This window comes from Dermacentor andersoni, chromosome 8 (genome assembly GCF_023375885.2).
Source record: "Dermacentor andersoni chromosome 8, qqDerAnde1_hic_scaffold, whole genome shotgun sequence".
Classification (NCBI taxonomy): domain Eukaryota; kingdom Metazoa; phylum Arthropoda; class Arachnida; order Ixodida; family Ixodidae; genus Dermacentor; species Dermacentor andersoni.
The window spans coordinates 120,741,294-120,768,610 of record NC_092821.1 but is presented as its reverse complement, the minus strand read 5'-3'; the positions used below and the strand labels follow the sequence as shown (position 1 = coordinate 120,768,610).

The window sequence follows — 27,317 nt, the reverse complement described above, 5'->3', positions numbered from 1 at the left end:
TAGCGATTCGCACCACGTCCTCTGATGGCGACGCATGCTGCTGTGCCGGTTGAACTTGACACGTCGACGTTGGGGCAGTATTGGGAAGTCTGGCGAATGGTTGCAAGACGCGTCGGCTTTTTGCCTGCTCGAATTGCCGGTACTCTTTAATGAATGCGTCAACTGTAGAGCAGCTCTTGCACATGAGCAGATTATACGCGTCGTCAGCAATGCCCTTAAGCACGTGCCCGACCTTCTCAGCTTCTGTCATGTCGTGATCGGCTTTACGACAAAGTGCCAGCACGTTCTGGATGTACGAGACATACGCCTCCGTGGGAGATTGGGCGCGGGCATCCTTCCGTAACAATATATAGTGGCGGGCACCTGTCAATACTCATGCGATATACAGAGCAAGAAAAAAAAAATGTCAGAAGTTACATGCATAAGCGTATACACTGCAATGGCGTGTAACCATTGCGGTGTACGCAGTGCCTTAGTGACGCGTCGCTCGTGTCGCCAGTGGCGTGGTGGAAATATCTTCCAGTTCGATTTCTCTACGCATATCTTATTTTGTTATAGCGCGAGCTTGACACGGACAACAGAAGGCACATCTGACACACACAGCGCTTGTGTCAGATGTGCCTTCTGTTGTCTGTGCCAAGCTTGCGCTATAACAAGATAAGATATGCCGTACCAACAAGCCCCTATTGCTATCCTCGTCGACTTCTCTACGCATGTCAGCACAGTGGCACACATCACTACGTAAATTTTTTTATACATATCTTTTTTTTTACACTTGCGAGCCGAGGTCGAATAACGTGCACGCACACAGAGAAGCGCTAAACGGGTAAACATTTATGAAGAAAGTGAAATATTATAATTGTTGTTATTCGATATGAAAACAAAACGTGCACACATAAAGAGAGAAATGGGGAAGGAGCAGGCTGTGGGCAAGTGTCACCGAGAGGGGCACAGATGCTTGGGAAGGAGGGGATAGAAAAGGAAGCTGAAGAACAAGGGAAATAAAAGAAGGAGGAAAGAAACAGCAAGATGTCAGGCCGCAAAGATGAAAGTACAATTGCAAGGCATACAGTGAGCAAGTAGGAAGAGAACTTGCATGCAGAAGCAGAAAACAATAATTACAGAAGAACGGAAGATGTACAAAAATAAAATGCAGTTAGGAAAAAAAAAAGTATTTCGGCTCTTGCAAAGTCTCTCACAAACGGGGAGCGAAGCACGTGCTAAGACATGAAATAAAAGCAGAAAAAAAGGCGGAAAGTTATGAAGCTCCTGCGCTGAGAAAATGTATTACTCCAAGTTCGCCGTTAGGCTTCCGTGATCGGTTCATGTAGCTTCATATAGGCGAATTACGATTACGACAACAAGCGGGCATTATTGCTCTTGCACGCTACGCAATTGCCCACTTGCGCTGTGCGGCTACTTCAAATACTCAACACGTTCTTGTATTCTTCCCCGCCTCTGTCAACGCACCCAAAGGCTTGCAACGTGTCCTGGACCATTCGCAACAACTCGAGATACGACCCTACCTACTTCGTGAGAATCGGATACGACAAGACCCTTGGACGCACGCTAGTCTTCGACACTCTGACAGGCATGAGGATAAAGGTATGACACCATATATGTCACAATTTATTTATTTATTTATTTATTTATTTATTTATTTATTTATAGCGTGAGGGTCCTGATTTAAATGGGAAGAGGGAGGGGGGGGGGTGCAGCAAGCAATAGTAAGAGGATCAGGGCCGCTATTTTGTAGCGATGCCTTATGCCTTATTCTATGCCATTCTTATCATCCACCACACACGGCCGCAGGATCCTGTTGATAATGTGGGCAGACCGTCGCTCTGACCACTGGCCAAGCGCGAAAGGCCTGAAGAAGCATAGAATCGGAAAAGGCATCGCTACAAAATACCGGCCCAGTTGCTTTGGCATGTGCAGATTCGAAGGTGCTTTTTAGGTGCACCAAAGTATTTTCTTACACGCGCGAAAAAAAAAATACATTTCGATTCTTAAACCCGCTTCTCTCATTCATCTATTATGACACGTAGAGCGCTCAAGAATACTACGGCAAGCGCTGAGCATGTCGACATACCACAATCGAAGCACAAAAAGCAATGTTACCTCACTGCGCTCATCGTTCTTTTACGTCGTTAAGGTGTTAACGTATATTTACCTTTATATGTGTATTTACCTCTCCGCCACCCTTACACAACGCCCCACGTGCGAGGGCTGCGTAAGGTGCTTACAAATGAAATAAACATCGAGAGGGCGAATGTTAGCCTATAGCTTAAGATCCGTGTTGATTCGACATGCGTTCGAACACCTGCTTCCTTCAAGTTGTACAACTAGCGGCACAGCGATAGACAGATGATTATCCGTGTAATCACCATAATATACGGTCAACTGACACCCGCCGTAGCTATGCGTATAAGGATGGGACGTGTAGGTGAAGCGAAAGCAAATCATTTTGAAAGTTTTATACAGCGTATACGGACGGCATTTTCATTCGCTTTACGCGGATATGTGAAAAGTCAAGTAAGCCATAGCAGAGTTAACGCACCATCAATGAGTCCAATAAAGAAAAGAAACAGAAAACCATTTGGATCTTAGTCCAAGCGCCCATCGCGATTGACTTTGGCGCCACACCGTATACGGCACTCGATCGTGTGCGAACCGCGCTCTTTCTTTTTCTACCGATCGTGACGAAATGCAGGCGGAAGCGGGCCGTATGCGTCCTTTTTTTTTTCTTCTTTTCAAACCGTGAGTACACCGGTGATCCCCTTGTTCTATCTCGTTGTTGCGCACATGCACTTGTCTAACGCACGTTACAACGTGTGTGTTCGCACGTATCTACATTCACTCCCGCTTATAAGGTCTCGTCGGAGACTAGCAGTGAACCGAAATAAAAGAAAATCCGCCACCATTCCGCCCCGTGAAAGTGGAGGAGGTACAGCGAAGCTGTTGCCGGACTTTACAGACGACCCTACGCAAGCGCCACCACCACCACCACCACCACAACGACGTACAGTCACCCGCAAAAGTTTACGAAGCACGGCTTTCCCGACGAATGCGGATCTCTGCTCGGTTAAGGCATCGCGCTTCTGATTTAACGGATCGCGGTGTAGTTCGCAAGAACTGCTACGGATCAAAGCTTTCAATTAGAGGCTACGTGCACAGGCTTCGCGGAGATTTGGCTCTCTCGCGAATCCCGCGTCTCGTAAACTTTTGCGGGCGACTGTAGGTAGTGCGTCACGCTCGCGTGCACGTGCTCGGAAGTGCAGCGCACGTCCTACTTATTCGTCTAGGCCCTCCGTCGAGCGCAAGTGCCTATACTGAATTACTGAATTCTTTCGAAGTAAAAGGGCAGCGGATTGGGCGAGTTGGTGTTCCATGGTAACAATAAAATTCAAACAGCGCTAGACGACAATCAGCGCCGCGTTTGTCTCCTCCTCTTTCTGGTCCTGTCGTCTAGCGCTGTTTGAATTTCGTTGTTACTTTCGAAGTAAATTGCGACAGACAATGCGGAAAGTACGACTTGCACAGAACCTGCCAGACGTGAAATAAAAGCAGAAAAAGAGAGAAAGAGAGGAAGGTTCTGAAGCTCCTGCGCCGAGAAAACGTATTAGTACAAGTTCGCCGTTAGCCATCCGTTGTACGTTTATATAGCTTCGTACAGGCGAATTCCGATTACTGTAATTCCAATATACGAGAAAAGGCATTTTTGTTACGCGGAAACTCAGAGACGAGGCCCTTTTCCAGCTGCGCCGTTTGAGGTCCGTCCCCAAGGGCCGCGGCCGCTAGGGGGCGGTACTGTTTTTAGGCGCGTACATGCAGAACGAGCCCACGAAAAATGCCGACCAACTAGAGGCCAACAGTTTCGCTGTAAAAAGAAAAACGTTTTTGTTTACGTATAGTGCATTTATTATTATTTATAGTGCATTTATTATTTACTACACTCTACGCCGCTGCATGCATGCACGTCTAGTCCTCACCACTTAAATGTTACTTACGCGTTACACTTACGTAGTAGTAAAGCCCGTGAAACAAGTCCAAGTATTACTTGGGGCTAACTTCACTGTGCCACACCACGAAGGAGACAAATAGATAAATACACTGTCGGCGCTGCTCGGGTACCGTTCGGCAACGCGCTCGTGTTAACAGTCGTCCTCCATGCGTACCATCCGTGGAGCGTTGTAAATGGGATTGTGACTATGGTTTGTGGACTCGCAGAAGACCCTGATCATGAGCAGGAAATCTACAGAAGAATGAAAATGGGTTGGAGCGGGCATTCGGCATTGTCAGATCCTGATTGGAAGCTTACCATTATCATTAACGAAGAAAGGTGTATCAGTGCATTCTATACCGGTGCTGACATATGGGGCAGAAACTTAGAGACGGACAAAGAAGTCCGAGAACAAGTCTAGGACCACGCAAAGAGCGATGGAACGAAGAATGTTAGGCGTAACGTTAAGAGACGGGAAGAAAGAGCGGCGTGGATCAGAGAGCAAACGGCTATAGCCGATGGGCAGGTCATGTAATGCGCAGGATAGGTAACCGGTGGACCATTAGGGTTACAGAATGAGTGCCAAGAGAAAAGAAGCGTAGTCGGGGACGGCAGGAAACTCGGTCGGGTGATGAAATTAGGCAATTCGCGCGCGTTAGTTGGAATCGGTTGGCGCAGGTCAGGGGTAATATATGGAGATCGCAGGGAGTGGCCTTCGTCCTGCAGTGGACATAAAATAGGCGGATGATGATGATGACCTGTGGAGAGTGCCACAGCAACTCTTTTTTTTTTTAACAACTTTCGCAGTCATGTGCAAAGACACTGCAAGTTGCGCATACACAATCAAATAGAATACAAGCTGCATTGGCACCTTCAGTTGTCTCATCTTTGACTTTCTTTTTTTTTTAATTTGGAGCTGCCAAGTGGGGAGTACGACTATCTTACACGAACGCGACCCTTATACAGATCAATTTGGTTTTTTTTTCTCTCTCTCTCTCCGCAGATTTGCACCGCTAAGCGGATCTTCTTGCGCGTGAACTTCACCGTGTCCGCGTACGACGTGGAGTACGACGTCTGGAGGTACACCCGCTTCAGGGCCAGCAAGAAGTGCGACCACTTCAACATCAACGACACCAACCAGAGGACGCAGTTTCTCGAGAACATTCGCGGCTTCCTCAACCGCAGTTACGTAGCGGCACCGGACGTGCAGGACTGCATCACGCGGTGGTAGGCCTCGCGGTCGACACGTGTACACAGTGGGCGAAGTGGCATCGGTGCGTTTAGAGGGCGCAGCGGTAGGCACGGCGTTAGGCCTAGCGAGGCCTCTCGTGGTGGTTTTACGCGTAGTCTGTCACGTGATGGTTGGCCTTGCGATATAAAGGCTCGGCTTGTAGGTGGTCTAGTCGGAGTTAAGGACTCCGGTATATGGGCAATGCTTGAGGTCATACATACTTAGCAAGGATCGGGATAGCGAAAAGTGGGGGCATATAGCGATCGATATACTCGCGATGGACATTGTAATTACAGGTGTGCGATGGGCTCGCTGGAAGACGTCGTACGCTCACGTCGGTACGACTGGTGGTGAGAAATGTGCTCAGCGGTCAGTAAGGTTGGTTAGCCAGCTGGCGGTTTGAAAAGGGACAAGACACGACGTTGCGGACGGCAGTGAACAATTTGACACGCAGCCATGCACCCCAAATTCCTGTCCTTGCGTGTCGTCGGCTTTCGCTACATCCGTAACACCCGTCGTTTCCCGGAGAAAGTTTGTCGCCTGCACGTTCACACCGCATCGCCACGGGTGTCCGGCTCCGAGACCAGGTACGGTAGGCGCGTCACCGCGAACACGTTGATGTTAGATGCTGACTCGGCGTGAAACCTTTGTTGCGAACTATTTTGTTTATTTTTGCGCACACCTTACACGGTAAACCGCGTAGCATCTCTTTAAGCTTGTACTGTTAATTTGTTTCATTGCGTAATATGATATTAACACGAACTGATGACCCAGCGCTTAAGTGTTCTTTGCGTCTTGATGGTGTTGAAAACGTTTGATTGACAGGAAAAAGGTAAGGAAGTTAGGGGAAGGCCGGGTGGTCGGATCCTTATTCCGGGATTCCGTTGGCTAAGACCACCGAGCCCTGTCTCTTTCCAGGAGAGCTTGCTGGTCCTCGAGGGTTGAGCTGGACAGGGCTGCCTCCTGTATCCTTCGCAGAGACATTTTTACTAGCGCTAAAGGAAAAACGTTGGGACAGGACAGAGCGCTAGCAAATGCATCAACACCAACTAGCCCAACTTTCTGCGTTAATTACTCCTGTATCCTTCCCACGTTGGCTACAGAGGTCGTTTCTTCGAGTCTTATCGGTGTCTGTCCAGCAAAACGCAGATTTCGCGACAGCTTGTAATGCTATAAGTTCTATCGTTACGATTCCTGCGCGTTGTGCTGTAAACAGTGAATTATAAGGCGAACTGAATTTCGTGGTGTACTTGTTGCTTACTCTTACCACACGTCCGTTATTTCTTTTTTTTTTCGAGGTTTGCCGCAGACATTCGAATGCAAAGAAAGAAATCGCGGGACCGACTGTCATGGCGGCATTACATATATATAGGTCCGGTTCAGGCCGGACGGGTAGTCATTACTAACAAGGTATCTATGTAAACTGGTAGCGCGGCTAGCTCGTATACGCCTAGAAAATTGGCGACGTGTCGCAATTAACCTCAGACGTCAGTGTGTTGGGGGACAACTATTGTCAAGAAAACAATTAAGAATGTCGTCACATCCGGAAGAAGTGGAAGCGACGTCGTCGTCTTACACTCCTGGGCCACGGATGTTTCCATTTTATTAAAGCTTCGCATTTCCTTTGCGAGAACTGCAACTGCAAACTGCAATTTCCTGTTTCAAATTGGTCCGCTTTAAGGCTCTAACCGATTCAGTTTACAGAACTACCTTTCTTTCTTTTCTTTTTGTCGCAGAGTTAAGAATCTGCGCTTACATATTAGGGGAATTTTTAGTAAAAGCTAAATCACAAATATGCTGCCCGACTCGCTAAAATATCCCTTTCTCTCTCAAATGCAACAAATTTTACTCAATTCCGTCCGGCGATTGTCTCAAAAAAAGCATTTTTTGCGTTTCACATGCATTTGAATAGGGTAATCGCAGTTGGCTTCCACATGCATTTTCCATGTAGCCCTGTGTACCTCCATCGGTATTCTCTCTGGTCAATTTCATTTATCTATTTAAATTGTTTCTAATCGCTTGTAACGCTACCAATCGCTACCAATCATCTACATTTACACTACTATAACTATTAAATGTCTTAACTCCGCAAAGAACGCATTTTTCTGCAGATACAAGGCATTAATTGCACTTTTCGCGTGACGGACCTGGGGTACGTGCCGAGGAATACTTACGCACTGATAAACTCGAAATCTAAAGCCGCATCAACAGCTGCTTACCCGCTAGTACCTAATGCTCGGTACATAAGCGCTCTAGCGCTTAAGTCTTATTACAAGCAGACACATTGCACTCTTAAACAAATGTACACACTTTCGGTCGTATCCTGCCACGCAACAAAAGTCGTCGTCTGTCTTGCTTGCGTTTCCTTTCCTGAAAATTCTGCGCTCGCTACTTCTCTGTCGAGAATGCTCTGTCACGCTGATAACGCGCATGCCGTTCGTGACTTGGAAGTATACCGGGCTCGCAGTATTAAAGAAAGGACGATTATCGTTGTTCGGCAAGATACGACCAGAAGGGTGTAATATTGCTTAAGAGTGTACGACCCCAAGGGTGTAATATTGCTTAAGAGTGTAGCATCCGGACGTTTCTTTTTAATAGGGGGCACTGACACTTGTAATAGTTGATATTTTTTGGGCGACCGCTTTTCACTGTCTAACAAATGTTATCGCTCAACGCGGGACGCGCCCGCATCTATCGGAAGTTTCCCGAATGTTAACGATGTTTCTACCTGTTGTCGGTTGTCACCGAGCAGAACTCGAACGTGCTGCGAAACTCCCAGCGCAACCGCATACAAAGAGGCACCAGTGAGTATTTAAAGCGTAAATGTAACATCGTGGACAAGCGTAATGAAGTGTATCATGTGCCTGCACCTTCCCAATGGTTCCCAACAGAAGAAAACGCACACCACACTAGAATGAACCATACAGGCAGGCAGGCGTAAGCAAAGAGAAAGGTGTATACTTACGGGTAAAATGTTATTCCCGGCGTCAAGATGATTTGTGCAGTCGAAAGCAATGCATGATTTCACCATGGTCTACTGAACTGCTACAATGCCCTAGAAAAGCATGTCACGATGATTAAATACCATTACCACAGCAACGCGGCACCACACTCCAAGATGGCGGCGACCAGCTTCACTTGACTTTCGGTGAGCCACCTGAGGCCCACTTCCACTCCAGAAGCTTTAGTATACGGTTTTTTTTTTTTAGCTACACCAAATTTTTTAAACTTGAGAAATATAAATCACGGTAACGTTATGTTTGCCATTCGAGTGTTCAGATTGGCGGCCTCTAGATACAGGGCGATTTCCGCAATTACGGGCGTAATTAGCGAAGTTACGGTAATTAAGTTTCTAATTATCAACAATAGGTGGCTACAGCAAATGAGTACTTTGAAGCCCGTCCTCGAAATTACCTATCCCAACGATCAAATTTTGAATAGCCCATTTCATGTGGGAGCTACGCGAACAAATATTTCCCCTTGGCAGGCTCCTTGAAACCGAAACTGGCAGGAAAAAGAGGCTCTGTATACATCATCGATGTCGCTCCTCACCCCCCCCCCTCTCCTTTCGTCGCCTCTCCCACGTCACCACCGGTCTGGCGCCGCGAGCAGCTTGCGTTATCTCCTCGCTGTCAGCGGCGTCGGCCTAGCGCTTTAATGCCGCCAAATTTACTTCGTCATTCCGTTGAGCGCCACGTGTCCACTTCCATCGACGAAATGCCGTTTCAAGGGGCCCAAAGGAAGGACGAAGTGAATTTGGCGGACCGCCGCCAATTTTCAAAAGTGGAAAACCACGGTGGAATCGATGCGCCATTGTCTAGGCATGGACGGAGGCGCAGCGACGCGAAACGCAGGCATTTTACTGATTATAGGGGCAGCGGCTTGGCATCAAACTACAGGTAACCAGCACAAAGAGTGGAGGTCGCGAGTGACGGCGTTGAAAGATGAATTCGACAAGCCGCTACTATTTAGTCAATGGGTTGCCTTCGCTGACGTAAGAGCGAAGAGAGAAAACGAAAGTGTGACCGACTATGCATCTATGCACGCCTCCAGCGCGCCAGACATGGTCCATACAAACTGTTCGACGACGACGTGATCGACTGGCTCATACAGGGAGTGCGTTCAGCAAGTGCAAGGCCAGTGTTGGCAGCCTTTCACGATATCCGACGCGGAACCATCTTCTTGCATTACGTGCAACAGCTTGGCCGGTGAGACGTTGGACTGAACGACGACAGAAAACATCCAACGCTCAGCAAAACTCTGAAGCCGACGGAGAGAAATACAACTAAGTGGAAGTAGACGTCGAAGAGCCCCAAGAAGAGATTGACACGGTCAGAGAAGAAGCGTTTGACAGCGAAAGTCGCATGAAGGCCAAGCACGACAAAAAGCACCCGCCGCAGCACCACATGAAGTGGGCGGTCAACTATGGTACGAGACTTCCGCAAAAGCTGGGAAGTTTGATCCTTGGATATGATGGACCGTATGCAATAACTAACCGTAACAAGGAAACATTTACTATTACCAGAACGAACTGCGAACGAAGAATAATTGCACAGAAACAAGGTTGGCTACCGCAATGCACTTAAAGTGCTTCCATGGGAAAACACAGGGCACAACTGCAAGACGACGCCAATCAAGCTACTCAAGCCCAGACGATTACCTGTGGCCGGCCCAGACGAACAGAGCCACTTCGTTGGCCCGAAGATTTCGTGACAGATTAGCCATAGATTAGCGTAACGGACAGACTAGCGGACAGATAAGCCCGGGCTGCGTCTGAACTGAACATGTGGCCATACCCTTTGTAACCGGGTGAGTAGTATTCAAACCTACTCAGGCCAAAGAAAAAAAAAAGAAAGAAGTAATGAAAAATATAAAAGAATGGATGGATGGATGTTATGAGCGTCCCTCTTGGAACGGGGCGGTGGGTTGCGTAACCAAGCTCTTGCTATTATACTGCCTAATGTCCTACCTAGGTTAAACAAGAAGAAAGATACACTATGAACTCCCACAACCAAATTTTCTGATCCCCTATTGCGAACTATACTTTTGTACGTCTCCGTTTTTTGTCGTTTCCCTACTTTTCTTCAACCAATCCTCCAACCACCTCTACTAATCCCTATTGCGGACATGTTTACTTTTCCCTTGCTCTCGCTGAACCCAAGGCATGGAGGAAGAAAACTCAGGAGAGGCCCTGACGTCACTCTTTGTGAAGCTAAAGAAGTGAAGCCGGAAGTTGGCGTTGCTCACGGCGCTGCTCCGCCTATCGGGCCAGCTCTCCTCTCTTGTTTACATTTCTCGCGAAACCACGCCGCGCTGCCCGCAACGGGGCTGCTCGGACGCGCGCGCTCCGCAGCAGTACTAAACAATCGCGATGTCTCATTGCATTACCGTTGCCGAAGTCATGCTGAAAGAAGTTCATCATGAACCTTGCAAATTGGGCCGTGAGGTCGAATCGGCTGCTTTTACCGGCTTTTATGAAAATAAACATGCCTTATAAGGCCTGCCAACTTAACTGTTCTCATCAACCGCAGGTACCGGCCGCTGCCCAGTTCTTGCGTGTTTCTTTTAAAAAAGGGTCACCTTTATCGCTGCCTCCTACTTGCTTTTCTCTGCTTGGGCTTCCTGGAGCTCTCGAACGGTCTTGCGAGCTAGACGTCTGGCGATACGAAAAAAATGTACGCATTCTCACTGCACTGCAAGAACGCACTGGAGACAAGTACCACACACGGACATACTTGCGATCCATTTGGAGTTTATGAGCACAAACACATATTCTCGCTGTGGCTTGAGCAATCGTCGTGCTTTATTGAACAAACTTCTGGTGGCCGCGCACACTACGACAGTGTGCCGGCGAGGAGGCAGAATGTCATTTCTGACTCCGCGTTTAGATTCATTGACTGCGACGTGAGGTGCCTTCTTCCCACGGTAAGTGAAGCTTCGCGGAACCAAAGTTTTGCGATAGCCGGCGCACGGTGCAGAACAGCACGCGCGTAGAACCGGCCTACGGGCGACCACAGAACAGCCGTTTGATGTGTTAGCGGGCGTACGTTCTCAGGAGCCTTGCTCGCTGTTGCAGCGCACCCGCTAAACTTCACTTCCCTGCGCTTCTAGCGCGCGCAGATAAGATACGCCTGCCGTAGGGAGGATTCGTTCCTCAAGTCAAAGCAGCCGCTTCTTTCCCATCTTCCAGGATAAAACATCGGCTGGCCGGCGCACGGTGCCGAGGGCAGCAAAATGCCCATATTCTGCGTAGCACTCTATCAGCACGTGTATTGAGGTACACCTGTGCAGGTGTGCATGAAACTCGAACGCGCTCTGCTTAAAATACTTCGTGCTTTCGCGAGTACTGCCAGGAACAAGCAACAGTTAAGCAACATGTGTTTTAATATTGTCACGTAGGTGACGGTGAGCTACCTGGCACGGAGGCAGACAGAAAAGGACACTGCATCGGCGGTAGTCTTAGACTTTAATGGGCGAACTTGTGCCCTAAATCAAGCGAACAACTCGGTGACGGCGAAAGCAGCAAGCGCGTCTGGGGCGTTCGTCGGACTGGGCGCAAGCGGTGGTCCCGTATTTATAAATTTCGCGTCCATGACCGAAACGCGTAAAGCAACGCCGCTTGCGTCGCAGCGACGCCGGTCGCGTCACAGCGACGTGAACTGCGTCGCTCGCGTCGCCACAAGCCGAAGTAAACGCACGTGGCAATATGCACAAAAGCAAGTTGCTACTGAACACGAACTACGCATTCATAACGTAAGTCATACATGCCCCAAATGCACCATGCGCTGTCAAAAGCAGGAATCGGTGACCTGCAAGGCGTTCATTGCACAGATTCTGAAACGCATCGGTTTCGACCTGCGATGGCAAGTTAGCATGATTCCGCCGAAGAGGGCAAAATTTCCCGCCGATGTTCCTTCGGCCGCTGCCATTGCCGTGGCGCGGTACATTGCGTACAGCGTTGCATGCGCGTTCATTTCACCAAGTTTGGTTCCTCCTGTCCCACCTGGCCACAGCAACATCCGGGAGAGCCCGGTCCAGATAACACAGCGCAACAAAAGACGGAGACCAAAGCAGACCTGCCCGCACGGTGCCATTGACACGGTACAAAACCTACGGAGCAACACCCGTCAGCACACAGAACCATAACAAGGCCGCCATTGTGGCCCGAAAGGCGTGGCCGCTGCAGCAAAGAAATAAAAAATAGCAAAAAAGGAGAACCTACTACGTCATTTCTTTCACACTTTTCTCCTAGCGCGCAGAGGGGGTAGGGCCTCTCCTCAGTTTCCTTCCTTGTCTTGTCTTGTGTCTTGTCTTGTGTCCCAGACAGTGGCGCGTACCCACTATGGGGGATTGGCCAAGAAGCAGGCGGTTTTCCGTAAGGTTAGAAGTATAGAGAAACTAGATTTCTCTATGCCTGGAACCAAGGTTCGCTCACTTCATTTCGTCTTTGTCTTCGGCCAAACGAGCAACGTGATCCACTCATACTTTACCAATCTGTCGTCGCTTTTAACGTGTCATGTAAATAAGAGTTGCGGTTAGAGGAATATCCTCTGTCACACTCGCAATAAATCCAACTCTTTCTTTTTTCTCCCTTTTCTGAATCACAAGTCTAAAAATTCATCATAGGGCAAAACCTAGCTGGGCGACTCGGCAAGAGGGTTCATCGAGAAGAAGACGACGAGGAAGAAGAATATTTCCTAGCACTTGTGTGGTCTGCCATTGCAAGTGGTTGCAATTACCGACGCCCTTTTTTTTTCGTACTGAGGCAGGTAAGAGTCACTGTATCGATCTTACGTTCTTAATGCAACAGGAGCAACATTGGTTTGAAATTCCCGGAATAACAGCGCCTGTCAAGGATGTTACAACCAATGGCCCGATAGCGCGAACTTAGCTTACTATCCGTCACAGTGTCATAAGAACAGTTGTGCAAAAGGAGGAAAGAGAGTTATAGTAAAGTGCAGCTTACGTACGTTCAACTAAGCGTTCCCCTCACATGGATACAAGCGTGCATACTGGTAGCAGGCTAGAGCGCTCTTTGTCCGGCTGACCTCAGTGCCATCCTTGGAGCAATTCCACCCTTTCTCCTTCCTTATCTGCCTGGATATCAACAAAACTACAAAGCAGGGGGGGGGGGGGGGACTGCAGTCACGTGATGCTTACGTAACGCTCTCCAGGAAGAGCCAACTATGATCGAACAATTAACGTTGCGTTGTGACTTGCCATGCACGAGCGTATCCCTCCCACCAACTACAGCAGATGCTACACGCTTGTTTATTTTGTTGTTGCACTAAATTGACGAAGCTTGACGCTCTTTCTCAACGCAGCTAAGATAGTCGACACCGCTGGAGGTGCAAGAAAGGCACTGCGACCAAACAGGGTGATGCCGAACTTGCGCGGCGTTCGCCTGGCCGACCTCGAAGGAACGAGGGGCGTCGTCACCGGCTCAACCATCGACTACAGGTCGCCCTGTACGGCGGGCGAGCACCGGACATGCCGCATCGTATGCCAGCTGTCCGTCTGGAACGACGTTCTCTCGGACGCGTACTTGGAACTGCGCAAGGATCCAGGCGGAGTAGGGTTCCTCTCTCTGGTGACCCTCGAACAGACTTACCCGTCCGCCGCCGAAGACCGCAAGCTGCACCGGTGCGCCACCCTCGTCTACTGGCTGCTCAAGACGCATCGCTGCGTCGCCAGCGTCGACGTCAACTTGCGCAGTCTCGGCGCGCACTACGCGCTCGTCTTCGCGGCACTTCGAGAGAACCCGTCCGTCAAGCACCTGAAGCTCGGCCTGTGGACTTACTGGAGCGATCATCAGGAGCCCCGCGCCATCGCCTCCTGCCTGGAGAACATCGAGGAGCTCGAGTGCCGCCTCTTTCCCGACTGGCCGTCGCAAATTCTCTCTGCGCTGACGATCCTGCTCAGGGACGCAACATCCTGCTCGCTGACCTCAATCAAGATTCCCAAGCTACCTCAGCTGAAACACGACGCCAACGTGCTGTTGGAGGTGCTGGTGACGAACAAGGCGCTGAAGAAGCTGTCGATGCGGGGCTCCGACCTGACCACAGCTTGGATCAAGTACCGCCACAAGTTTCGGAGGCACCTGGTCAACACTGGCTCCTTAACGGCGCTGAGCGTCTCGGATATGGTCGAAATGCGCAAGGACGTCTTCAAGTGGCTTCTCGAATGTCTGCGGGAGAACCGGACGCTAACGCACGTCACTCTGCAACGCATCGTCGTCGACGAAGACAGCGCGACCGTCGTGGCGAAGATTCTCGCCGAGAACGGCGTACTGCGCTGCTTCAACATGTCAGAAATGCGAGCGGATTCCGAATCACGGCGGGTAGACTTCTTCGACAGTTGGCTGCCGGCGCTCACCGATAACGAAACGTTGGAGGAATTCACGCTGCCCCTGAGCGCCTGGAATCAGCAGCTGTGGAAGCGGTTCTTCGGTACGTTACCGACGAGGAGAGTCACGAAGAAAATCACGATCGAAATAACTCAGGACGACTACCATTCCATGCCTACGGTGTACGGAATCCTCGAAGAAACGCCGGGAGTGGGGCGCTTGGTCTTCTTCAAGAGTCTGAACCCGCTGAGCAGTTCCGACACGATGTGGAACGAGCCTTCTCAGTGTCACGCCTGGTTGTTCCACAACACTCGGCACGTCTTCTCGGCGATTCTGCGGCAGCTGCCTTCGCTCAGTCACGTGACCTGCGCGCAGCTCCGCATATCCGCCGACCTCCTCGATCAAGCCACGTCTGCGACAATAACGTCCTACGTCCGGACGACCCGCACTCTGAAGAGGCTCTGTCTCGCCTGCTTCTCCCTCGAAGCCGGCGCCGACAACGCGGTGGGCTTCTGGAGCGACGTTATCGAGTCGCTCGCCGCTAATACGAGCTTGACGGCGGTGGCGCTGAAGCCCAGGTACATTACGGAACATGCCATTCAGAGCCTGGCGAACGTGCTCAAGTCGAGTCGCAACATCCACACGGTGCAGATAGACTTCGTGGAAAGCACGGACGCTGACGTCTTCGTTCGAGCTTTGTCTGCCGGACTGGCGGAAACGTACGTGCTGCTCGGCATCATCTTGAGCGGCTACTGCGACAGCCGAGTTCCGAGAGAGTGGTTCGCCGTGCGGGACACTGCTCGCAGGAACTCCTGCTTGGTGGCGCTAGCTGCCGAATTCGTGAGCGGTCATCGACGCGACAGGTACGTAACGCGCGGGAATCGGGAATAGCTTTCATTCTTTTTGCAGTGGAGCTGTTAAAACCTCGCCGAGTTTTTCTTGACGTTAGCAGTTCAGCCGAGCTGAGGGGGAGAGAGCTGTGAGAGTGAAAGCAGACTATAAAAATAGCATCGCGCAGCATAGCGACACGGCGAGGGTGGGTGGAGCCTAGCGGGGAGAAGGAGGAACGCGTGCACTATAGTGAGGAACGCGGCCCGGATGCATGCCTTCTCATGTGGTGGGCGAGGCAGGGGCGTCCGGTGAGGGAGGAGGGGCGTTCTCCAGCAGTTACTTTTTTATAGAGTGCCCCGCCCGCCACTCCGTACAGAGTGGAGACAACCGCGGAGTCTGCAACGGTGTTGGCCACGCGAATCGCGGGCGCCGTAGGGACGCGTTGCCGGCGCTCGTGTTTTGTGTGTGGTTTGGCACTACTTTACTGGCCTTCCCCCCGCTCCGCTCGTCTCTGGTGTTTGCGAGCACAGCCGCGCATAATTTCTTTACAAATCTAAAGAAAACCAAGGGAGGGGGGATAAAATGGTAGTTTTCGCAGACTCACGTTGCAACACGCATCGCCTTTGCTATTATGTTGACCGGAAGGTTGCCGTACCTTGCACATATGTTTGATAGGTTAGTGGAACCACTTTATCAAGAGAACATTGCACGTAGAAACTATGCAAGTAGTATATTGTTCAACGAAACTTGAAGGGACCGAGGAGTACGTTCCAATTAACAAGAGTTCTGTTTACTGAGAAGGATGTGCAGAGGTGCAGCGCTACATGTCCTACACCCTATTAACATTTTTAGACAAGTTAGACATAAAGAAAATAACGTAACAGGTAGTTCGTCGCTTCGATTTAGCACGCTAGGTGTCTTCTGAATTGGCTAGGCTTCTCTAGTTTGGATTTCTACGACAAACCGGCGACGTATCAACGCAATTACATCACTCTTAGGGCTTGACTCGATGGCTGAATTACCACGAGGTCGTATTGGCGGAGTCGGAATTATCGAAAGGCGCACTGTGAGGTGTCCGAAATTTCAGGCTTTGTCATTTTGGGCTGTATAAGGCCGCCAATCTGTCGACACTGCAAGAACTTTCCATGCAGTGAATATTCACGAAATTCTTGCTTGCTTGAACCTTTGCCACTACTTTTTAAGGGTGGCTTCCTGCTCAGAATACATGTGATATAAAATAAAGAAATCAAATTGTAGTCTTTCCAGAGAGAGAGAGAGTGAACTTTAATGGAAAAAAAAAATTAAGAGCTTGCTTCTGTTGTTCCAGGTACTGAGAGCTCCGATAATTTTGGTTCTCATTAACGGGAGTTCCGTTTTTTTCAATTTGTTTGCATTATCCAAATACATGACCACCCAATATAAAAACTGTTCCGTTTAACCGGCAGTTCAGTTTAAGCAATTTCAGCTTACTAATGATCTACTTACGTGGAAGGGATGTCATTAAGCGTCGGCTTAATTCGTCACATCTCGTAGCGTGAGTGCACAAGAGAACATATACGCGCGATATTTCTTAACGCCAACGACCACGGAATGAAATGGGCGAATTTATGACATTCAATTACCCGTTTCACGAAACCGTTGCTTCACTTAGATTCCAGGACTGAACGTCTTGATATTGGTGTCCAGAGACTTCGTTCCTCGAAATTAGTTCCTATAGTGAATACGGCTCGCGAAGTTGCCAGGTACAAATCGTTAATTACAATATATACCATGCAGTATTTAGCTAAAACTTAAGTTATACAAATGAGCAGTTCATTTCTCTCGTGCAATTCCGGCTTTTTTGTTCTGGTATGACGAAGCTCGAGGACTAAAACACACAGCAGTCTGTTACACAGCATATGAACGAGTGCTAACCTCATTTGACGTTCTGACGGTTTTTCCTTATTCAATGGGTCGCGGGAGGCGAGCTGCTGTGTCCACGGGCACCGAGCAAGCTGTGCGCACTCTCACTGTTTCCTAACAACAACAACAACAACAACAACAACAACAACAACAACAACAACAACAACAACAACAACAACAACAACAACAACAACAACAACAACAACAACAACAACAACAACAACGACGACGACGACGACGACGACGGCGTCGACGACGACGACGACGACGACAACAACAACAACAACAACAACAACAACTGCTGCTGCTGCTACTACTACTACTACTACTACTACTACTACTACTACTACTACTACTACTACTACAACAAAGCAACAATTACTGCTGCTACTACTACTACAACGACAACTACTACTGCAACTACAACTACTACTACAACAACAAAACAACAATTACTACTACTAACTACGACTACTACTACTAAGACTACTACTACTACAACAACAAAACAACTACTACAACGCGTGCAACTCCTGCAGGTACTGCGCTGGTGCCCTGGAACGGGTGCACAGCCACCCCGCGCTGCTCGGACAGGTCGCCCAGCTGTCGTCCGTCGGCGAGGTCGACGCAGCCGCCTTGGTGCGCGAGGCCCTCGAGAGCATCCAGGGCATCCACGCGTTCATGAGGCTCGCTGGTGTGGTCAAGGAGCGGGTGCGGTGCCGCCCCGGCACGGAAGCCGGCGGCGCACAGCTGGACGGCCTCGACGACAACTGCTGGAGGTTCGTGAGGCGATACCTGAGGCTGGAGGACGTCGTGGACTCCGCGCCGTTGCCGTCGAGTTCGTAGGCTGTCGTTCAAAGCCCAGCGGCGAGCGTCCGAGCTGGCAGCCCAACCGGACGCGTATGTTCTATTGGCTAACAGCTCTCTCGCCCCCTTCGTGTTTTTGTTTGTTCGTTTCTAATAAAAGATGGACGCTTTGATCGACATTTACGAGTGTCGTGTACGGAGAACGCCTCGGCTACTGAAGGCCTTCAGTCTCAGATTGTACGAAACCCTATAGATGTGACACCCAAGGGGCACGCAATCCGCACGCAATCCGAATCCGGGCCAAGCACGGGTGTCTCGTGCAACCTTTCGGAACAAAACGGTGCGCACCCTGTGGTGGAGAGGCGCTTGTAAAAAAAGAAAAAGAATCCGAGCACCGAATGAAATAGCCCCTGCTATTCGACTCGTACTCAATGCACGAATTCCCCATTTGAAGCTGTCGAATATTCGTCTAGGATAAGGTCACCGATGCCGCATGGTTAACAGCCGTTGAGTCGTTGAGTAAGCATGTCTCATCTCGGGTAGCCCGCAAATTCGCTCTCTCGATTTAGAAAAAAAACGCAATCTGTTTTTTTTTCTTGTTGTTGAATCTCACCATGTTTGGAGTTCATCTAAACGAGTCGCGGTGGTTTAGTATTGTCTTTAGCCCTTTCAACAAGCGCGTCATTCTATTGCATGTGCCTGAGACGTGCTGTTCGATTTTTTTTTACTTCATGGTGCTATTTACCATGGTGCTATATACGTGATCGTACTTCGCTTTGTTTCTCATTTACAAGTTTTGTCAGTTCACCTCACAGAATCTAAGTGTTATCGGCATTACATGTATCGCATAATGTCAGGACGCCTTTTGTGTCAGAGCGGACTCTACAATACTTTTCAGTTCGCTTTCTTACTTTTATTTTTCAAAAAAAATTGGGAATATTCGATTCGATATTTAAAGGCTGGTTTTCTCAAATATTCGTGCTTGATTTCATTCCATAATATTCCTATTAGAACAGTCCTGTTTCTCCACTTTTGCGCGTGGACGGTATAGCTGACAGGAAAAGGACACGCCGGAACAAGGAAGCGCAAAAAAAAAAAATCACGGACGATTACGATACTCTTTAATGCGAAATTTGAGTGCAGCTGTATACGTATTTTTATTTCGCGATATATTGGCTGGAGCGGACAATCTGTCTCGTGCGGCACGTTGTAACAGAGCGATGTGTGGCGCGACTGCCTCACTAATAGTGAGATCGCGAGAGGCGGTGCGTGGGTGACTCGAGGGCGCAATTCACCACAGCCGCCGCAGACAGATGGTCGCTCATGCAGCGCTTCGTTTCCATATAGACGACGCGCGCTACTCTGGCGCCATCTCGTGGCCATCGTCGCCGCAAAGCCCGCCTTGCGGGGCACTGCGCTTTTCTCCTCACTCTTTCGCCATACCTTCCTCCTCCGCTTTCCTCCTCACACTCTGTTCAATATCGCCAATCTGCCGCTGAGCTGCGCGCTCGCTTTCATCCTTCGCTGTGCTCGTTCGCTCTGTTACGAGGAACAACGCCGACGGTCTCCGCAGGAACGGGCGGGTAAGAGCTGCGATCTAAAACTTGCTTTTCAGGCTTTTCATTTGGGTCTTACTCCAAAATTTCCTATTTGTCCAGCGAGGTCGAGTTTAGCGTAGTTGAGGGAGGCAGCGCGAAGAGGTAGCCGCAGTAGCCGTGGTTTATATAGACCGCCCAGCCACGGCGTCTCTGGATCTCTGAATCGGCCGATTACGCGGCCGCTCAGGTCGAGCCCGCTCGCGTGTTGCTGTTGTTGCCTCAAAACATGGCTGGCATGTTCTTTTCTCGCCCTACATGCACATGAGCTCATCTTCTTTACCGGCTCTGGAGAGAGAGAGAGAGAGAGAATCAACTTTTATACTGAGCCCTTAGTAACGCGCGCGCTGGCACCAGATGGGGTGGAACCTTCTTCCGAGGTCCCATATGCGTCCAGCAATTCCTGGCCCCTAGCCGCCAGCGCGACCTGGGTAGGAAGGTCTCCCGTCGCTCGGGGGGGGGGGGGGGGGGTTGGGGCTGGTGAGGGTGGGGGGTAGGGATAGTGGGGGGTTCTTGAGCTTAGTGCACTCTGCAAGGATGTGTGCTAGAGTGCCTTTTGATCGTCTGCAAAACGGGCATGAAGTGTCATGCTCTGTTGGGAACATCTTGTGCAAGAGCACGGGATGCGCTAGCGACCCCGCTTGCCTGCGTCGCACAATCGTTTGCTGCATTCGGCTGAGTTGCGGATGCGGACGGGGAAGCCTACATCTGTCGTTTCTGTACATTTGTGGGATTTATTTGTAACTTGTCACGGGGTGCGGTAGCTCTGGCTCGTCCTCGGCCCGGATTGACAGTTCTCGGGCATAGTGGTCGGCGAGTGCGTTGCCTTCCACTTGCGAGTGAGCCGGGACCCACACGAGCTCAACGGCCCGTTCCGGTGATTTGCATTTGGTGAGGATCGCTAGTGCCGCGGGAGAGATGTTCCCCTTGCGGTAGCTTGCGTAGGCGGTCTGGGAGTCTGTGACTCCGGTCCTCACTCCCGGTTGTGCGAGTGCGAGGGCCACGGCCACTTCTTCTGCTTCAGCTGTATTCGTCGTCCGTATCGACGCGCCTGTGACCAGTTTATCGATGGTGGTGACGACCGCCGTTGTTCTGGTTCCGTGCTTGGGAAGCAAGGCGTCCGTGTACCTCGGGGTCCTTTTCCAGCTGTCGAGCCAGTGCCTTGGCCCGCGCAGAGCGTCTCTCGTCGTTCGTCCCCGGCTGCATGATCCGGGGGAGGGGCTTGGTCTTAATAATGTCTCTCCACGTTGTGGGGAGTGGAACCATTGTCGGTTGCTGTTCAATTTGCCATCCTATCTTGCGTAGAACGGCCCGACCGTGCTCTGTCTGGCTCAGCCTTACTCTCTGGTGGGATAGGTGTGCTTCCACCAGCTCTTCCACCGTGTTGTGGGCACCCATTTCCAGCAGCTTCTGCGTTGACGAGTAGACTGGGATGCCCATGGCGAGTTTGACTGCTTTCCTTATCGTCGTGTTCAGCGTCTCGCGGTTCACCTTCGCAAGCTGGAGGTACGGGGCGGAGTACGTTACGCGTGACACGACGAATGCCTGCACCAGGCGCAGTGCGTCGTCTTCTTTGATTCCTCTGTTCCGGTTGGTGACTCTCCGGATCATGCTCAGGACCTGCTCTGATGTGGTCTTGATTTTGTTGACGCTGCGTGCGCCTTGCCGTCGCTGCGCAACAGCAGGCCCAGTATCCGGATCTGCTGCGTTGGCTTGATCTCTGTGCCGTCGATGTTGATAATTATGTTCGGCGGCGGCTCTTTCTTTGGTCTTCCGGGCTGTACCATGAGCAGCTCCGATTTCTGTAAAGCGCAGCTCAGGCCGCAGGTCATGGCATACTCGTGGGCGGTCGTTGCCGCTCTCTGCAGGGCCTCCTCCGCCCAGGCATCAGACCCCGCGCGGTTCGTCCACACCTTTATATCGTCGGCATAGAACGCGTGGTACACGCCCTCGATCTGATTGAGTAGTTCGGGCAGGGGCAGGAGTGCTAGGTTGAAAAGCAGAGGCGACGGGACCAACCCCTGTGGGGTACCCTTGTCTCCGAGCTCCACAGGCTGTGACCGTTCCTTTCCTATCCGGATAGTTGCCGTTCTATTGGTTGGGAAATCTTTAATATAGCCGTAGGTCTTGCGGCCACACCCCGTCTTGCGCAGGTTCTCGAGCACGCTGGCGTGGGACACGTTATCGAAGGCCCCCTTGAGCTCCAAAGCCAGTATAACCCGGGGCGCGTGCCTCGTTGCTCTTTTAATCACTAGTTCGTGTAATTGGATCAGGACGTCTTGGGTGCTCAGGTGCTGGCGGAATCCATACATGGTCGCCGGCGTCTGATTCGTCTCGTCCAGGTGTGCTTGAAGTCTTCTGAGAACCATGCGTTCCATGACCTTGCCCACACGGGACGTGAGCGAGATATGGCGGCGATAGTCGCGGCGCTACAGTAGTGTTTTGTGTCAGCATAGCTTATTAAGACAGTCGTTCGTCATCATGCAAGTTAATATGAAATGCTGATGTACGTTCGATATAGCATAAAGCACATTTCCCTGTAGCTTGGTGCTAGTAACAAACAAGTTTCGACGCCGTCTATAATTTCTGCACCGCAATAGCATCCGGCTCACCCCCCTCTCCCAGACACACATGTTGGAGCGCATTATCAGAAGAATCTCAGCGCTCCCTGTCTATCTCAACTATACGTGGTTTTGGGCATAGAGTATCATACCTATGGTTTCGTGGCTTCCATTGCTACAACGAGCGCTGTGCGCATGCGCAATGGCGTCCCCTCTGAGTTGCTTCCTGCAATTCCACGTCCAAGTGCTACGCACTGGTCACAACAGAAGAGACAGCAAACTTCAAGCTAAATCTAACCCTTTCAAATGCAAGGGCGTTTTTTTAATACCTATACCCCAATCTGGCCTACCTATGTGTGCACTTATAAGATGATGGCGTCGAAAAAGAATTAGGAAAGAACACGTGTGTGCGATTCGGAGCAGTAGCCGAAGACAGACCGCCGCTCAAGCTGCGCTTTTTAGCAATGGCACGGCGAACTGGGCAGGTTGGTCGACGTTCATGTTTAAAATTTGATTGAAGTACACATAAGACACAGACAGGGAGCCAGACAGGAAGGCGCTTGCCAAGCAAACAGGATGGTGCTTGACAGCCGAAGCGCCGTCCTGTCTACCTCCCTCTTTGTGTCCAATCGAATTTGTGTCCAATTGTTGTCCAATTGTTCAATCGAATTTCAAACATGAGCGATTTGTTTCCACATGTGGTATCGGGGGTGTCTCGATGAACAGACTACGCGCGCTACTTTGACGCCGTCTCGTAGACGTCGTCGCCTGCGCGGCACTACGCTTTTCGCCTCACGCTTTCGCCATGCCGTCCTCCTCCGCTTTCCACTTTACCCTCTCCTCGGTAACGCCGTCTTTCATCCGCGCTCGCCCTTTCATCCTTCGCTGTGCTCGTTCGCTCGGTTACGACGACGCCGACGCAGACACTCGCCGCAGGATGGGGCATATAAGAGCGGCGCTCTAAGGGAACTTCAGCAGTCAACCTTTAGCAGGGCGATAAGGTGTATGCAGTAGGAAGTGTTTCGCTGGCTCACTCCTAAGAAGCAATATTTATCCACGATACCACAACAGCGAATCACACTCCCGTGCGACAGGAATCCCAGAACCATTCAAGCTAAGACGAAAATCAAAGCATGCATCAGCTGCTTCCTCGTGCTGCTCCACTTCACCAGCTTGGAGCAAGCCTAGGGTGTCATCGTTTTTATTCCGACCAGCATTGTAGGAACAAGCAATGGCGCCGCTTCGAGCCAAAGTTTTGTCAAGAGGAACTGCCTTCGATGCTCTGAAAAAAGCAAGTACAGCTTGGCACCAGACTGCGGCTTCCCTCTTACGTCCTGTGTTGATCGATTCGAGTATGTAGTGCCTATGACACCTTGGTCTTGTGGGTAAGTGTTGACCTTTCTTTTGATTCTTCTTGCCTTGGTTTCAGTGACAGGAATAGTGCTCCTGTAAAGAACTTTCTACATAAAACGACAAGGTGCTCATGTAACTTTTTTTTTTGCGGGTAACGTTTAAAAAAAACGGTCACAGGTTGTCGCTCGCAAAAAACAATGTAACGAAAACGTGTTATAGCATCATTCGCTCATATCTTTGCAATCGTACTGCCCACGTACCTTTCTTAGGTCGGTACCTAAGATCTTTACCTTTTCGATCCTTTATTTAGGATTTAGGATTTATTTAAGTATGAGATCTTTACCTTAAGACCTTTTCGATCCTTTATTTCCATCTCGCCTCCCATACCGCAAATCACGGGACGCTGATGCAATCTTTGTATACGTTGGTCTCGGGGTGGTCCTGGTGGAGGAAATCGCGTAGCCTCAGCAGGAAGCGTAACCGAGGCCAGGTCCCGTTGATCCACACGGGTTTGCACATAGTGGACCCGTGGTCGTAGTTTACGTCGTACACGGCCAGGCCCAATCTAATGTCCGTAGCTGCGGGAGACCAGGTATCGCAGATCTGCGCAAGGTATGTGCACGTGGTTCTCTCGAAGCACTTTTATCCCTCAGACGTCGCCAATGAGGCGGTCAGAGCTGAGTGCTTTGTACGCAGATGGCTGCGTGCTCTTGTTGCGCCTCTGTGAAGAGCAATTTTTAATCATGCACAGCCTTCTCCTTCGCTTTTGTTGGATAGTTTTGTTGTTATTATTATTTTGTTGGCGTCGCCGACACCACTGTTCCCTAGTTTCAAGATGATTGAACCGGTTCAACGTCACAAATCAACACAGGAGCTGTCAGCGACGCCCTCCGTTTATATAGCACCTTCCCGCTTTATAGCCAAAAAGTGCTTATGGTTGTTGACCTGGCCTAGCTTCTTAACAAGGGAAAATCAGACATCCACCCATTCGTAGGATTTGCTACAGGGGAAACCCATACGGGCTCCTCGAAAGAAAAGCCTCGCAAGAAAAAATCGTCCTAGTCCGGGACTCGAACCCGGGACCACGGCCTTTCCGGGGCAGCCGCTCTAGCATCTGAGCTAACCAGGCGGCTAGCAGACAGCAGGGCCAAGTCGAATTTGTCAACAACTCGAAGCAAGGGCAAGCGTTTGACGTAATAATTCTGCGGAAACCCGCAAGGTGGAGTCCCGGACCAGGACGAATTTCTCTTCAACTGCGAGGCTTTTCTTTCGAGGAACCCGTATAGGTTTCCTTTGTCGCAATTGCTACGAACGATGTCTGGTTTTCCCTTTAATTAATAATTACTTCCCTCCACCTTGCGGGTTTCCGCAGAACTATTATTACGTCAAGCACTGAAATATCGGCGCGTATGTCCTTTTACTTCAAGTTGTACTCAGTGTTCGCACTGGTTCCTCAAGTTGCTTTTGCCCGTCGTTTGTACACTCGAGATATCTATGATCACGAAAAACTTTACGTACAGCAGGAAGTCGTACTTAGTGTTGGTACTCGCTTCATAACCTAACCGTTTCTGAAGCCTCTCGTGTACGACATACTATGGAGGCTTCGGAAACAGACGTCACCAGCGAGAGCGCTCACAAACTAAACCTTTCTGTCTAATCTGCTCAAATGGTTTAATCAGTGAGAAAGTAGACAGGTGAACAAAAAATAAAAGCCGAATACATGCCAACTGAAATATCGGAGGCAACAGCCGTCATTCACCGACTGTGTACGAGATGGCGCTACAATGCAGGCTCTCTAAATGCAGCATATATTAGCCTTCACAGTAACCCTAAAGCCGCAGTAATCACAGAAGCATTAAGGTCAACTGTAACAAAGTTGCGGACCGTGTAAGAAGTCTCGTTTCATATAGTGTAGTTAAGCCTCCGTGCCTAACTTTGAGTTCGAAGTACGAGTGGCTGCTTCAAGAAAAAAAAAAAGAAACATAATAAAGCAATACCGAAACTGAATACCGACACTGAATACCGAAAATGAATAGCGAAACTTAATACCGAAACTGATACCGAAACTGAATAAAACTCCGCCATCACTGCTCGCCGGAAGTGACGCACGACCGAGAAGGTTGAGAACCAGCGCGACTTCTCTCTACGACTTCGGAGGTTGGTTTGCCCGCAGTGCGCTGAAAAAAAATTTCGGTGGGGTGGGAACACTGGGTGGGGGAGGGCACTCGCTGGGGCTAACGTAACATTCACTAACCACCAGGTGCAGGGGCCGTTCGCTTAGGCGTTGTTGAAAGGTAGTTAGTAAAGAAATTGACAATAACCACGCCCTGCAGCCTTGGCAAGATCTCTTTAACAGGCTATACTGCGCCACTCATTCATAACCAATTTAGTGAAAGTGAAATTTAATTGATCTCGACTTTAAGAGAGACGTGCAATTGGCTTCGCCGTCTTAACACAAGTTCGTAAACTTGCACATACCGCGGCTACTGATCAGCAAGAGCAAGTGCGTGCGGCGGTACCATGTGCAGAAAGGTACCTCAACTTCCTTAGACGTGAACTTTTTTTGTGATAAGAGTTCGGTGTTTGCTCCTCTTCACTAAGTTTTTTTATCGAATGTAACTTGGGCATTTAGTGTTACGTGGCCATTGTGTAACGCAAAGCGAGATAAAGGGGGTTTACTTCCCGTTCGGTAGTCGTAAAGAGTGATCTTCGTTGAATTTCTCAAAGCTTGTAGTATTTGAAAATTTCATTCCAAGTTGATCTGCTTCGGAAACTCCACCTGTGCTAACCCAGTGCAGAAATTCACATTCAAACAAGAGCGCAAGGAAAACGTACAAAGGACCATTTTTACGTCCTCATATGAATGTGGATTTCCGTTCTGATTAGCTGATATTGCAATTCCATCTCACACTGCTCAGTACTTGATAACCCACCGGCATGAATTCGTTAGTCCCAACAGCTGTCATGAGGCGATTAGCCCAAGGCTAATGAAATACTTCCAAATAGCTAAACCTTAAGAGCTACTTTTTTGTGCAAGTGATATCAACTTTCTCTTTGCGTCCACATCATGCGCTAGAATTGCGCTGTCTGCCACAGGCTAGATTTAAAATTTTACGGGTTACATCGCCTGCGACTGCTGAGCTGACTACAGGCTGGCTGTGATAAATCCTGCGTAAGTCATAACATCCAACTCGGTGGGAAATTAAAAGTAAGCAACTGTCATTCTCACACATTCAGATGTAGGGCGTGCCATGAATGCCCCGTGAACACAGCCGAAGAACACATAGGGTGAGAGCGCGAAATAGCCTGCACACTTTTGACAAAGACTGTAGTACATATCGGTGCCACTCTTCGACGATATGCAGCACATTCTAGAGTGTCCACTACACACAGCGTCGCTGTACTCACCTTCTCACGTAAGGACAGTCGGTCCTCAAACGTGATGGCGAAATGGCCCGCATAGTCGTAAGTGATCGCGGACTTGAACATGTCGTCGTAGTTTGCGTTCTCGCTGTACCCGGCATCCGGGATGAGGCAGATCTAGATTTAAAAAAGAAAAAAAAATGAGGGCAAGATAAGTAGTTGACCGTCAACCTGCAATGATTAAACTCAAACATTGTTCTACGCGCATATTGCGCAATTGTTACTCAACTCTATGCATGAGTCACGCGTTATTACACACTTGCAC

At 49.8% G+C, this 27,317-nt stretch overlaps 1 protein-coding gene and 1 long non-coding RNA gene across 2 annotated transcripts in view; both read left to right on the top strand.

The window, feature by feature from the left end:
• The window catches only part of LOC140213003 (uncharacterized), a 65,440-nt gene that overhangs the window by 20,650 nt on the left and 17,473 nt on the right, over positions 1 to 27,317 (top strand). The window lies entirely within an intron of this gene.
• Positions 13,513 to 18,299, top strand: LOC126529427 (uncharacterized). Its single transcript, XM_050177027.3, has 2 exons — positions 13,513 to 15,443; positions 17,853 to 18,299. The coding sequence occupies exons 1-2, from the start codon at positions 13,615 to 13,617 to the stop codon at positions 18,157 to 18,159; spliced, it is 2,136 nt and encodes a 711-aa protein (XP_050032984.2). The 5' UTR covers positions 13,513 to 13,614; the 3' UTR covers positions 18,160 to 18,299.